This window comes from Juglans microcarpa x Juglans regia, chromosome 1D, assembly GCF_004785595.1.
Source record: "Juglans microcarpa x Juglans regia isolate MS1-56 chromosome 1D, Jm3101_v1.0, whole genome shotgun sequence".
Classification (NCBI taxonomy): domain Eukaryota; kingdom Viridiplantae; phylum Streptophyta; class Magnoliopsida; order Fagales; family Juglandaceae; genus Juglans; species Juglans microcarpa x Juglans regia.
Genome location: NC_054594.1, coordinates 23,718,260 through 23,733,115, shown reverse-complemented (window position 1 = coordinate 23,733,115; position 14,856 = coordinate 23,718,260). Strand labels below are relative to the sequence as shown.

The window sequence follows — 14,856 nt, the reverse complement described above, 5'->3', positions numbered from 1 at the left end:
CTAGTGAATTTCAGAAACCTGGATTCCAAGTCAATATGGCAGAGTTTGAAGACTGGGAATCAATTCCATATGGCCCAGAGTTTCAAGAGGCTGGAGTTGAATTCAATATGGCAAAGAAATTTAATGATGATGTATATGGGATTGACCGTTGGATAACAATACCTTATGCCATTGAACTTCAAGAGGCTGGAATTGAATTCGACAAGGCAAAGAAATTTAAGGATCTACATGATCAAAATAGGAATGAAGACCAGAAGTCAAAACCATGTGAAAGAGGGACGCAAATGGATGGAGTTGAATTAAAGACAGTAGAGAAATTTAAGCGTCTATTTTGTCTGGACAAGATTGAAAACTGGAAGTCAGTACCTTACGACAAAGAGCTTCATAAGGTTGGAGTCGAATTCAACAAGGCAAAGAAATTTAAGCGTCTACTTGCTCTTAGAGAGATTGAAGACTGGAACATACATGGCGCCACAGAGCTTGCAGAGGCTGGAATCAGATTCAAGAAGGCAGATAAATGTGACATGTTTTCCATAAAATTCAACAATGGGCTAATGGAGATTTCACCTTTGAGCATAGGAGATCAAACAGAGACTTACTTACGAAATCTAATTGCATATGAGCAATACTGTGATCAAGACAATGGTTTTAATTACGTCAGCAACTATGTCCGTTTCATGGATGATCTCATTAACACTCCAAAGGATGTTGAATTACTCCGTCGAAGAGGAATTATAAAAAACTATTTGGGTGATAATGAAGTTATTTCCACCATGGTTAACAAGCTTTGTGACAATATCAATTTTTCAACCACAGACTCTATTTATGCTAGAACTTCCATGGATGTGAACATGCATTGCAGGAGACACAGGAATGTATGGATGGCAAAATTAAGGCGCGATTATTTAAACAGTCCTTGGGCCTTGCTTTCATTTCTGGCGGCTGTCTTATTGATTGCACTTGCAATTACACAAACCATATTTTCCATTATTCATTAGATTTTTCATGCAGTGTTAAACTTGATGTGTGTTCTCTTAGTTAATGTAATAAATATCGAGTAATTACTAGGATTTTACAAAGTAAGAGTGGCTCCAAACCATATCTTTTGTTGAGCTATATTTGAATCATGTTTTATTGAATGAAATTGATTGGGACACATGCGAGTGTAGGCTCAAACACGAAATAGGCTAAATTAATGGATAGATTGTTCGTGCATCCATATTAGCCTATTCCGTGTTTTAACCCGTGCCCCTGTCCGTGCAATTAGCACTACTCTGAATAACAATGTGGAATGAAATTTATGATTGCTTAGACAACGCGTAGATTATGCTACTTTTGAGGTCTTCATGTATTGTACTTTTTCTCAAGAACTCTAGTTAGTACCATCATGTATATGCTAAATTTCTGTTTGCTTGCTTAGAAAATTTGGTGCGTCCTTAAGGGGTTGATGGGCGATGGAAGCACATAATGTGGTGTGACCGCACTAGAATTCTTGGTCCTTCACCTAGCCGTATGGACCGTAGGACTCCTTCACATTTTCCAAAATTCTTCTTGGATTGTATTGGATCGGTTTTGGCGTTGAAGTTAGACAAAAATGATAATTGACGGGTGAGTGGTCTTGAACATGATGGATTCACCATGGGTGCAAAGGCCAATATTGAATTTGAAGGATGGATCAGAGATATTGGGTTTGGCATAACTATAATTGAAATACGAATGTTTTCGATTGGCTCATTGAAAAAACATTTTTTTTGTTGGGAAGTGGGATACGAAATGATCCACCCATGATTTAAAATAAATAAATAAATAACTGAGCGTCAAGATGAATTTCCCTTTGTTTTCATAGAGGTTTGAAAACAAATTCCCACCTTTTTTTGTGGTCTGTCATGGAAAGTGCAGTCATTAAATATTCAATGCTGATCATCATGATCATGTTATTTTACCTTTGGTATTTATTCTTTCAAGTCATGAATAATCATAATTTCATGCGCAGGGACAGTATTCCACTCAAAGTTTAGCCACTTGTAATTTCTGTACTAACCCATTAACCAAAATTAAGTAATTAATTCCCAATCAGAAATATATATAACTTCCGACTCGAAATATATATGAATCCATCTTTTGACCAATTATATATATGGTCTGTGTATTGTAGATATTGCTATATAATTGGCCCTAAATCTCCATATCTAGTCTGATCTATTAATTCAGAGACGAGGACTTTGATCATGAGTAGCAGCTACATGGTTTACAGGGCCTCTACGTTCCTGATCTTCATTTTCCTATTATTAATTTCGAATGAATTGGCTCCATTGGAAGCCAGAACAAACATCCCAGCCAGTTAGTGTCATTTTCAGTTACCATATACGAAAGCTAATTAAGAGTCTTTCAATCAACTTTCTCTTAGTTAAAAGTATTGAATAACCATATATAGTTTGTTTGTTGTTGCAGAAGTAAAGACAAGATACTACAGAGAGTTCAATGATCATAAAATCCGGGGTTCTGATCATGGTTCTCCATCTGATGGAGAAAGTCCACCAGCCAACAGACATGATGGCCGTAGTGCTCAACACCGCTGGGGAGAAGGTGGAGTCTGAATTATGTGGAGCACTGGCCTATGGCATCAGCTGATCCATGGCCGCAGCTTATTTTGTGTGTGTGTGTGTTGTGTATACATGATCAGTACCAGCGGTGATCTGGTGGTAGTCTTTTCTTTCTGTTTTTAAAGCAGTGGTTTTGACTGAAATAAAAGGCCGCTGGGTTTTTGTAGAGACAAGAAGCCAAGCTAGTAGACTATGTTGTATCAAGAAATTATAAGCCAAACTACCTCCCCCCAATACGTTTCTATTGAAGACTGATGCAGTTTTCTATACAAGCTATATTTAGTTTTCTGCTATTATTAATCATCTGATTTATTACTCTACTTTGGAACTATATGTTATTGATGTTCTCCCCTGTTTTCTCAAGATGGCATAACAATAGAATCAATCAAAGAATTGTTGGTTGAAGTTCTCCCCTGTTTTCTCCTCTGGTTTCATTATTTTTCTGTAATCTGATTTCTAAAACCAACAGTTTCTTTATTATTTTACAATCAATATACTTCTTGTATAATAAATTTTTGCAAATCTCACACACACACAACCTGATCTTAAAAGAGAAGGGAGAGGTACCATTCCAGTTTATAACTACAAGTATCCCTGCTAGCTCTTCCATTGAATAGCCGCAAATCTCAAACTGAACATGAAGTCCGATATATATATATATAAGATACCAAAAACAAGTATATATCCTGATCTTGAAAGGAAGAACGTCTGATGTTAGATGCCAGAGTTTACATATTGGTAAATCCAACAAATTCATCAATGAAGATTGCACAAATGCATGGATCATTTCCCTTATTTAATTTATTCCCACATTAATAATGAAGAATGCTTGGGAAAAAGAAAAAGAAGTAGAAAAGGCTGAGGAATATTGATGATAATACAAGTCGAAAAAAGGCTATATAATTAACTTCATTACTCAAATGCCATGCAGCCATGTCAGCTCCGGGCGATGCTCATAGTCAATACACATGTACTGTGTAATGCCCCGGTTCCGGATGGGTCGGAGAGTTACTCATTGTCACTCAAAATCATGTCTCAAGCATATAGTCATAGACTCCAAAGTTTTCAATGACACATGCATACAATTCATTGTTTCAAATCAACTACTCCAATATGATTAATCTAAATATTATAAAATCTTGAAATTAACATCAACCTTCCAAAATACAAAGTCGACAGGGCAAGACAGAGTTATTGAATAGAATCTCTAATAACCAAAATATCGTCTTTGTACTTAATCCACTATACTCACGTAGTCTTATACTTGATTTATAGTCTTGATCCTTAGATGTACCATCAAAAAAATCTGAAATGTTGTGGTGATAAGGGATGAGCTATCAACAACTCAGTAAACAAAACATATATACTAGCATGTAAATATGAGTCTTTTTAGAAAGTTCGAAAACATTTGATTTTCATATGCAGATTTCAAAAACATGTTATCAGAAAATAAGAGCGACTTTTCAATTTTTCATAATCAAAAACCAACTATTCATATTCAAAAACCAACTGTTCATATTCAAAACCCACTTTTCATATTCAAATACCCTTTTCATATTCAAAAACGATTTGGCAGAACATAAATGAACATCTTCTTATTATCAAATCATATCATATCGTATCATATCACATCACCATATCATATCATATACCATAATTAACCCCTGTGGTAGGGTTGTGGTATCCCTAATAGCCAAACCAGACAGTATCATATTGTGAAAATTTCCTTTATTCATTCTCGGAACCCTGAGTGTGCACACAAGAAAGAACACAAAAAATATCACTTTGCTTCCAAAGTGAGTGCACTCATATCATATCAAATCGAGTTGGTACCAACTATATCACATAACCAGAATCATCATATCATAACTATAATCAGAATCAGAATTAAAACATATAAGTATGCTAAAAGATTTTCATATGTATATCACATCAAACCACGTTCTGAACATATTCATATCATTTTTATATGATAAAAAACAGATCCAAGACATTTTCATATCACCTATACAAAAATTCTCAAATTTCATATTTGCTCTTTTGCACATTTCATAAACATGTCAAATATTGCTCATGTCTATACTATTCATGTCAAAAAATATTTTTCTCTTTCATACAGATTTCATGAGTGAATGCAAAATATATACTGAGATTGTTTTTCACATTTTCTTTTTAAAATAACACGCATATTTTATAAACTAACCACAGTTATTTTATTTTTTTTTGTGCAAATCTAGCATACGAGTCCCACTTAACTGGACTTTTGAACTTTTCTGAATCTTCCAAAATCGTGCTAAATGAAATTAATCGTCAACTACAAAATACTAAACATTCCCAAATTTCTTAAAGGACTTACTAAAACTCTCAATTTACGTAAATTCATACTATGGAGATAGTCAAATAAATATTCAGTTTAATACAAAAATCAACGAATGCTAATATTTTAAATTATTTAAAATACTAGTAACATATTTTTACTTTTAAAATATAATTTGGTAAAATACTTGGCCTACATTCATCCTGTAAAAGCTTGTAACTAAAACTTAAATTCTTAAAATAGGCTTACTTTCCTATAATTAACATAGTTATTGAATCTTACAAAAAATCTAATAAATACTAATATCTTTTAAATATATTCTTAACTTATAATGATATAATTTTATCAAATATGGCAAAATAACTTAAAATTCATTTTGAAAATTAACTTAATCATATTAAAAACTCATATCTCTATAAACTATTATTAAAATGATAATTTAATACTGCCAACATATAATGTAGTAGGAAATCATAAATTTTTTAAGCAATAGTAATTCATAAAATATTATTAATAATACTTATATTAAAAATCAATGCAAACTACTAATCATATCTAATTTAAAACTATCCAAGATTTATTTCATATAATAGGCTTAAAGTGTTTAAAATAAAAGATTAAACACATACAAATTACTACCAAAATCCAATTGTAAAATTAATACTAAGTAATATAATTAAAGCCTTTGAATATTTTCTGTGAAATCAAGTTTATGGACTAACATCTTTATCTAAATAAAATCATGAAATTTTTAAAAAAATAACTAAACACAACTCAAATTAAATAATATAACAGTATTTAATTACATTAAATTAAAGCCCAATATAGAAAAAAAATGGTATCTCTAGAATATAACCCAATTAAAATACTGTTTAATTTAAATTCAAGCCTAGTACATGTAAAAGGAACATAGCATACAAATTATACTCAGGATATAAACGTAATTAGAAAAGAAGAGACTACCCTTATATAGAAATTAAAGCTACGGGAGTGTGGCATATCTATTTAATTATATAAAAGCCAAATTTTCAATTGCTGACTTGGCATTCAACCCGCACTATTCGGCTTAACTGCAAAGCCAAATTTCATTTGTACACTATACAAACCAGCAAACCATTAAATGCAAAGTCAAGCGGTGGTTTGCAAAGTTGCAAACCATGCAATGGTTTGTCGACACGCTTCAAAACAAATGGTCAAGTGGTGCAATGATACAAATTAGAACTTGACGTCAACTCCTCGTCGTCACCTCTATGTCCCTCAAAAGCCGCTTAAAGAACCCATCCTTCTAAGAATCATCATCATCTTTCTTCGTCAACTTCCTGAAAAGCAACATATCTCGAATCTTTGAACCCATCTCATCCTCGCCTCTACTCTGCGGAAGGTCAGAGATCGATCAGCGAGAAAGATCATCAAGGCTATAGGTTGTATCGGGGACGGAACTTGCCAGAACAATGCGCTCATGAAGGCCACTAAAGTACTCGAACATCGACGGGAAAGGAACCTTGTAGCCAACATTATGCTTCTAAAGTACTCGAACACAGCAATGGACTCGATAGTGGCTGCCCCATCAACGTCCTCTTCCTATTTACAGGCAGCCATCACAATACTTCTACACATATCTCTTAGGACAATCCCAACATCTGCTCTTCTCAAATCAGCAAACACAGCACCATCTACATTCACCTTGAGAAAACCCTCAGGTGGAGCTTGCCATTTACAAACCTTTAGCATCTTCTGGACTGTTGCATTTTGCACTTCATTAAAAGCTTTGCACAGGGATAAAGTGTGGTCAGCTGCTTGTACTGGTTGTATCAACTTTGCCTCCATCTGCCAAAGATTGCGCCGGTACCATAAGCTCCAGCACAAAATAAAGAACACAGTTAAATCATTTTCACTTCCTTGCCTATGAACCCTTCTCACCGTATCAATAAAGCTAAAAGAGGATTGAAACTGTTGTAACATTGGAAGAAATTTTGCCACAGATTAGAAATGGTAGAATAAGTGAGCAAAGCATGACTGATATCTTCCTCATGAACATGGCAGAAGCCACAAAGAGACTCCACTTCAACCTTTTTCCTCTTGAGATTAGTGAGAGTTGGAAAAATATCCTTGCATGCCTTCTAAGCAAATTTTTTTTTATCTTCCTAGGAACTTTCATATGCCATATCCTCCTCCACAAAGTTCTGTCTTGCATCTGCATAGATGATTCCCCCATACATCCAGCCATTAAATTCTGGATAAGCTTGTACGCTCTCTTGATAGAAAACTTACCACTTGCTTCCTTATCCCATATCCATCTGTCCAACACTTGAGTTGGAACCAATCGAATTTTAAGGATCTCCTCAGGTATGTTTGGATTAAAGAGAGCTCTAACTACCTGTGCATTCCAATTTTTACTAGTAGCATCAATTAGACTATTTACAGTCTGCTCCTCATCAACAAATGCCCCATTTTTGCTGTCCAACCTAGGATGCAAAATTCTTGGTCCAGCTAAACATGGTACTTTCCAGATCTTCACTGCCTCCCCACTACCAACCCGCCATTTACATCCTTCCATTAGCCATCTCCTTCCCTCAAAAATACCCCCCCCCCCAGGCATAGGATCGATTTCGCCCCAAAGAAGCTTGGAAAAAAGTACCATTTGGGTAATACTTAGCCTTAAAGATTATGTGCAATAGAGAATTTTCATTTTGTAGCAGCGCCATCCTTGCTTCGCCAAAAGAGACATATTAAACGTATAAATCCTTAAAACCCATCCCACCTCTAAATTTTGAAACACACAAATTCTTCCAACTCAACCAATGGATTTTCCTTTCATCAACCCTTTGACCCCACCAAAACCTTGCCATCATCATCTCAAGCTCCCGGCAAAGGGTCAACGGTAATTTAAAACAACTCATTGAATAGGTGGGTATGGACAAAGCCACTGCTTTTATAAGGATTTCTCTACCCCCTCGAGAAAGAAGTTTTCCTTTCCAGCTTTGCAAGTTAGTCCACACCCTAGTCTTAATCCCTTCAAAAGCTTGAGCTTTAGATCTTCCTACAAAATTTGGAAAACCGAGGTATCTATCATAATGCTGGAAAGTGTGCACACCCCATAATTGCAGCAGCTCATGTTGTTGAATAGCATCCACATTCTTGGAAAAAACCATGGCTATTTTGCTTTTGTTCATCATTTGCCCTGAAGCTAGTTCATATTCATCCAAAAGGCCCTGAATAAAACTGATTGTGGCAGCATCATCATGACAAAAGAGAATATTGTCATCGGCAAATAGGAGATGAGTAACCATTGGTGCTCCTCTACAAATTTTAACTCCAATCAGAGTCATGTTCACCTCAGTTTCCCATAGCAAAGCTATTAAACCTTCAGTGCAGCAGAGAAAAAGGTAAGGGGAAAGAGGATCCCCTTGCCTAATCCCCCTTCTAGGCCCAATGGGGCCATGTGCAGTCCCATTAATTAAAACTGAAAAATTAACAGTTTTAATACACTCCATGATAAGGTTAACAAAATTGGTTGCAAAACCCAATCTGAGCATAATTTTTTTCTAGAAAACCCCATTCAACTCTATCATACGCCTTGCTCATGTCTAACTTAATAGACATATACCCTTTCTTCCCAATCCTTTTATTCTGCAGAAAATTCACTAGTTCATAGGCTCTCAACACATTATCACTAATCAACCCCCCTCCCCCCAAATGCACACTGTGATTCAGAAATTATGGCAGGTAAAAAACCCTTTATTCTATTCACAATGACCTTAGAAACCAGATTGTAAATCATATTACACAAGCTTATAGGGCAAAAATCAGAAACAAGCTCGCATGTTTTCTTCTTGAAGATCAAGCTAATGAGTGTATGATTGAGTTGAGAGGGCAACTTACCAGTATTAAGTGAGTCCAACACAGCAGTTATGATGGAATCTCCTACAATGTGCCAGTAGGATTGGAAAAACAAAGCAGACATGTCGTCGAGTCCTGGTGCCTTGGTAGGGTGCATTTGATTCAAAGTTGTTGTTACTTCAGCTGCGACAAATGGCTTTGTTAACTCAGCATTCATTTCTACCGTTACTCTTCTATCAACAAGACTCAATACAACCTCATGATCCCCTGATGCCAAAGTAGTAAAGAGGTTCTTAAAATAATCAACAACCAGCTTATCCCATCGTCCATCCTCATGCCATGTTCCACCATCATCCTTAAGACTCCGTATAACATTCCTTTGCTTTCTGAAGGACGCCTTTGAATGAAAGTATCAGGTATTTTGATCCCCCTCCATCCCAAAAGTAGCACCCCTGTTTCTCCAAACTTGGTTTATAATTTGTTCACACCTCTCCTCTCCCACCCACATGGCCTCAAAATGAAATTGTTTCTTCATAAGTGGCCTATCCCAACAACATAAAGACTCGAACATCACAGGCAAATGGTCTGAGTATGCAATAGTTACATGCAAAACCACAGCTTGCGGGAACAAACAACAGAAAAGAGAATTCCCCAAATACTTGTCAAGACGCTCTGAAATATTACCATCACCTTCCCTGCCATTCCACCATGTAAATCTTGGTCCTCTAAAACCCAAATCTTGCAGATTACAGTCTGTTAACACCTCCCTAAAAGCCCCAATCTGAGTAATAGATCGAGGTCCTCCACCACATTAAAATCGACCCCTAACAGCCAAGGAATTTGCTCGATAGAATTAAGGGTTCTAATGAGATTCCAAGTAGAAGATCTACTGGAAACCTCCGGGTTGCCATACAAACCCGTAAATCGCCACTCCCGTAGATCCTCAGTTTTAATATGAACATCAATATGATATCTCGAGAAGGATTTAAGTTCAACACCCAAATCAGAATTCCACATCAAGCTTAACCCTCCACTACGACCAACCGAATCAACTGAAAAACAGTTTGTAAAACCCAATTTAAATTTACAAGCTTCCATATCTCGTACCGTAAGCTTCGTCTCCTGCAGAAACAACAAGTCAGGTCCTTCCCTCGTGATTAAATCATGAAGAGCTCGAATTCTCAGTGGGTTCCCAAGCCCACGAGAATTCCAGCAAATTGTTTTCATGGCTGTCGGTAGGGCTGGACATCAGCCCCTACCGTTGAAACGATTGGTACCTCATGAAGATCACAAATCTGGATATCTTCAGAAATGCGTCTCCACTTCTTCACCAGACCCTCCTCCAGTTTCGTTGATGACTGCCTTTTTGCATATGGGGTGAGAGTTTTGGAAACCCCCGAGATCAAGGACTTCCTCACGTGCTGCACCTTGGCTTTTCGTGTACGAAGAGATTGAGCCGGGCCTTGTATAACAAATTTCCCTCTAGATAGAGGAATAGATGAGGAGCCCACAACGCCACGGTCCACATGTGTAAGCATTTTATCTAGGCCCATTACCTGCTTGTGACAACCCTCGGTAGTCGTCTTCTGCACAACAAAGTCCACTGAACCCCGAGAACTACTCGTAGCATTAACACTACCCCCATTTGCCATTATAGCCGCATTAGAAGCATTAACCGTCCCAGGTAACCTCTGCACTATCTCTACCTGTAACTGACTTCCCCCCACTTCCGAAGTTACTAGGCCTTTCGAAACAGTTTCAACTACTTCCATAACCATTGCAGGTCCCTTTGAAGCCAATAGTGACTCACTACCCTGACCTTCCGCACTAAGATTGACCACCATAGACGGTTGTCGGTGACCATTTTGATCCGCCCCAGAACTGCGATGACCAAGATCGTGCAGCCATTGACCATAAGGCAAACTTCCACCCACTCCCTTCACATGATCAATTTGCTCACAGTCCCGTTGTTGATGCCCATTCTGACCACACATATAGCAGAATTCTGGTAGTCATTCATATGAAAATCGTACCCAATAATCCCCAGTCAACCCCAAACTAAGTCGTTTCCCCCTCAACAAAGGTTTAGAAACATCAATGCAAACTCACACCCTCATGAATTCACCCCATTCATACTCATCCTCACGCAAATCCACTTCCAGAACCTTACCCAAAGCTTCACCAATTTTTCGCCAGATCTGCTTACTACGAGCCATAAGTGGGAGATCGTGAATGCGAACCCAGAAAAGAGCTTCCGTCAAAGTAATTTGATGAGTTTGGAGGAGCCCATCAAATTGCTTCAATAAGACCAATTGCTTGTCAAAAGACCATGGCCCATCAAGGAGAACTCTCTCCTTATCTTTGACATTCTCAAACTCAGCGATAAGGAAAGAAGAGCCCAAATCTTACAACCTAAGAGTCCCTGCTGGTCGCCAGATCTTCCTCAGATCCTGCTTAAAAACCTCCTTGTTATAGTGTTTAAGACTAAGTAGCTGTACTATCAAGCATTTTTCGCCATGAACTAAGTTTTGCTGGACTACGGCATCATCAATGGAGATAGCCTCCTGTTCTTGCTCCGTTAACGATAACTTATCACACAACGCTTTCCAACTCATCTGCCATGGAAATAAAGGAAGAACCCGCAATAGGCAGGAGAGCAAGCCTCTACTCGTGAGAAAAATGAGAAAAGGTGAAACTAAATCATAGAAGGGAGGGTTGTTGAGAATACATAATAATAACATATTTTGAGATTGTAAATACATTACAAATAAGAAGAAATGCCACATTACAAATTCACTTCAATGCCACCAAATTTATTAGTTACAAAATGGAATACATTATCATAACATTACAAAGCACCAAGTTACTAATGGTATATCACATGACAACATTTTATGGCAGCCTTAATTGACAACGATTTGGATTTAAACTAAGTGACATGCCATAATACAAATAAGAAGAAAAGTGGGGACAATAAGCATAGAGCCCTATATCTAGTAATCCTCTTATATTGTCCTTGCACACAGAGATGACATGGAAGTAGTTTTGGTTGAAGGATTTTCTGAGCCAGAATGCTTCTCGTTATTGGCCTTGTCAACTGAAATTGAGATAAATCCGTTAAAGAGTACAAATTTAGACCATACTTTATTAGAAATTGAGGTTTATATTATATGATATTTTGATAAATGGCATAAGGACAAAAAAATCATTTTGTTTTAGGAAAGCAGATCCAACTTTTAAATTTCCTAACCCACAATAAAAAAGATCCTAGAGAATTCATGAGTGTGCAATCATAAACTCATTAGGCCAAGGCGTAGTGCTCCTGCATTGTCCGAAAAAATTAATGATCCGTAAACCGACCGCTAGCATTAAAAAGATCAAAATGTTATCCAGCACAACATCCAAAAAAAAAAAAAAAAAAACAACCACCATTAATTTACGAGGGATTCTTTTCTGATGAGTAGACAGGATAGTTTTGTTTAATTTACTGCAGGTAAAACTAGGGGCGAATTCGATTTCCTTGCATTTCACGTTGTGATACCTTGCGTTGGACATTCACAATGCCTACGTTCTTTAGAAATAAATGTGTGGGGCATCTGACAGTAGAGGAAAGTTTGTGTTGCACCTATAGAAGGGCAGTCGAAAGAGAACCTTGAACATATTAATTTACATATCTTAATTCTCCGAAACAAGAGCTTTTCCTCTGCTCAATGCTCTGTCTCCTTTCTATACGTTTTATTTATTATGATTAGTAATCAAAGAATGCCAAAATTTCAAAAGACTTCGTGCTTATAAGAAGTATAAAAAATAAATAATGGTTCTCCATTTCATCGCACGAGTGTGGTTGTAAAAATAAATATATAAATTACAATAAGAATTTTTCTTATAAAGTCATATATATAATCCCTCCAATTGTAATTTTATTAAATGAAAATTAAGTCATATATACAATTATATTACGTTGAATCATTAAGTTTTTAAAATGCATGCCCCAGTGAAAGATTATAGAGATGTGACTGATTTCATTATATGATAATATATATTTGCCCAAAACTAACGAGTTTATAAAGATGGTTTCAGGGGGTAACGTGGATGCTGGGGGAGCCAAGAGGTAATGTGGGTGCAAAGGCTGGCAGGGCAGTTAGACTCGCAAAGGTTTGGCTTTACCTGCAGAGTGCTCACACGGGAAAAATGATTCATATAAATAGAGGGGGAGGTTCTTCTTCTTCAGGATCATCTTCATCTTCTTCGTCTTCTGTTCTCATTCTTCCTCTTCGACCACTTCTTCAACCTCAGAACATGGGAGCTCCAGCGAATGCCTCTTTTCCGATAAATTTATATTTAACATTACCATTCTACAGTGAGATATGGGAGATGATGAAAGATTGTAAACAAGAATATTATAGTAAATTTCTCCTCTCCAACCCCCGTGAACGTAGGCTTAGTGCCGAACCACATAAATTCTAACGTCATCTCTCTTTATTTCTTCAACACATATTTTTCATTCGCCGCTATGGATGTACGTATCGCCATTGTACAACCACACCAGAATACTGCTTGGGGCTCTATACAATGCCGATCGAGCCCAAGTCGTCCCAGTGGGTCGGGAATGACTCTTTTTTCCCTTCCAGCCTATTGAGTGATTAAATAAATATTTTTTAATGATGTTATATTTTTTTATTTTTTAGAAAAATATTTCAAAATGTTAAAAAAAAACATATAAAAAAAAAAACACAACAATTACACTAGCGGGGCTCTACAGCTACAACTGGCCTTGCCTAGCAGAATCTACGTCCAAGACAACGTCCGCTATATGTGGCGCATCAGAAGGATGCATCTTCAAAATCTATCCTATAGGCTTTTTCGATTCACACACATTTTATAATAAAATATTATTTTTTAATTTATATATACCAAAGTGAAAGAAAATAGTAAACAAAATTTAAAAAGAAAATATATTATTTTATATTTGTTTGCACTTGACATCTTTGATCTGTCCTCGGGAATATGTCACACAGCTGTCTAGGCACACCAGAGTCAACGTCTCAACGTTCCCTTGAAGTGGTGCATCAGCAGGCTGTATCTTTATAATCTGTGATCTGACCTTCAGACTCTTTACGTTCAGCCGAAATACGATCATCTGCAGGTCGAGCAATAAATTAGCAAGTACGTTCCATTTCCTTCTTTCTCCGTCTACGCACGTCTCTGTCTATATATTAAACACAAAATTAACTTTATGGCCAAGTTTTTTAGTGGTTGAATATCAACATATGAAGCATTTATAAATTCTACTGTTGAAGCATTCAATGATCTTTTTTTTTTTTTTTTGTAAAGTTTCTTTTACTTCCTATTTAATGTTTCACCTTTTATTTTCACTTTTTTGGGTGTTTATAAATTCCTAATTTTTTTCAAGTTTTATATAAACCTTTAAGATTTTTCTAATATCTTGTTTTTTTTTTCAATTATTTTAGAATGCTTCTTAGATTTTTAGGGCCAAAGTCTTTTCTATTTCCTTTCTGTCAAACTAACGGAACCTTAGTAGATGAAAAAAAAAGACTTAGAATACCTATGTGATGTGATACCAAGTTAAACTTGTGGGTAACATTGGGGTAGAGTTTGTGGAGCAGATTTTTAAAAAATAATAATAAAAAAAAGGCTTGGGGGCTCCAGTGGGTAGTTTTTTTCGTTTTACTTAATAATTAAATAAGAATTTTTTAATAGTATTGTAAATTTTTTAAAAAATATTTAAATGTGTTAAAAAATATATAAAATAAAATAAAATATACTGTAGAGCCCTGCAGGAGCTCCAACGGTGACTATAGAGAGTAGAGCCACAAAAAAAGTGAGAAAGGGCTCTTAGAGCATTGGCATTGGATTGGCCAAATATCTTTTCATCTTTATATTTGACTAATTTTAACAATAACTGGCTCACATTGAATTAGCCAAAGACTTTTCATCTCAAATATGAGTTATAGTAATTTTATTTTTCTTTTTAAATATGAAAAGTCTTGTAGCAAGTCTACATCTATTGTTTATTATATTTCGGCTCATTCTCTCTCCCGCAACTCTTTTCCTTGATATCGTGTGATGAAATTT

At 36.2% G+C, this 14,856-nt stretch overlaps 1 protein-coding gene and 1 long non-coding RNA gene across 2 annotated transcripts in view; both read left to right on the top strand.

Moving 5' to 3' along the window:
- The window catches only part of LOC121254558 (putative UPF0481 protein At3g02645), a 33,342-nt gene extending 32,277 nt beyond the window's left edge, over nucleotides 1–1,065 (top strand). The window contains exon 4 of the mRNA XM_041154653.1: nucleotides 142–1,065. Within this exon, the coding sequence (XP_041010587.1) occupies nucleotides 142–998 (857 nt within the window). The 3' untranslated portion in view covers nucleotides 999–1,065. The remainder of the gene's footprint in view (nucleotides 1–141) is intronic.
- A 1,150-nt stretch (nucleotides 1,066–2,215) lies between these two features.
- On the top strand, nucleotides 2,216–2,774 carry LOC121254590. The gene is made up of 2 exons (XR_005938668.1): nucleotides 2,216–2,340; nucleotides 2,452–2,774. It is a non-coding gene; the product is annotated as an uncharacterized LOC121254590 (long non-coding RNA).
- The last annotated feature ends 12,082 nt before the right edge of the window (nucleotides 2,775–14,856 follow it).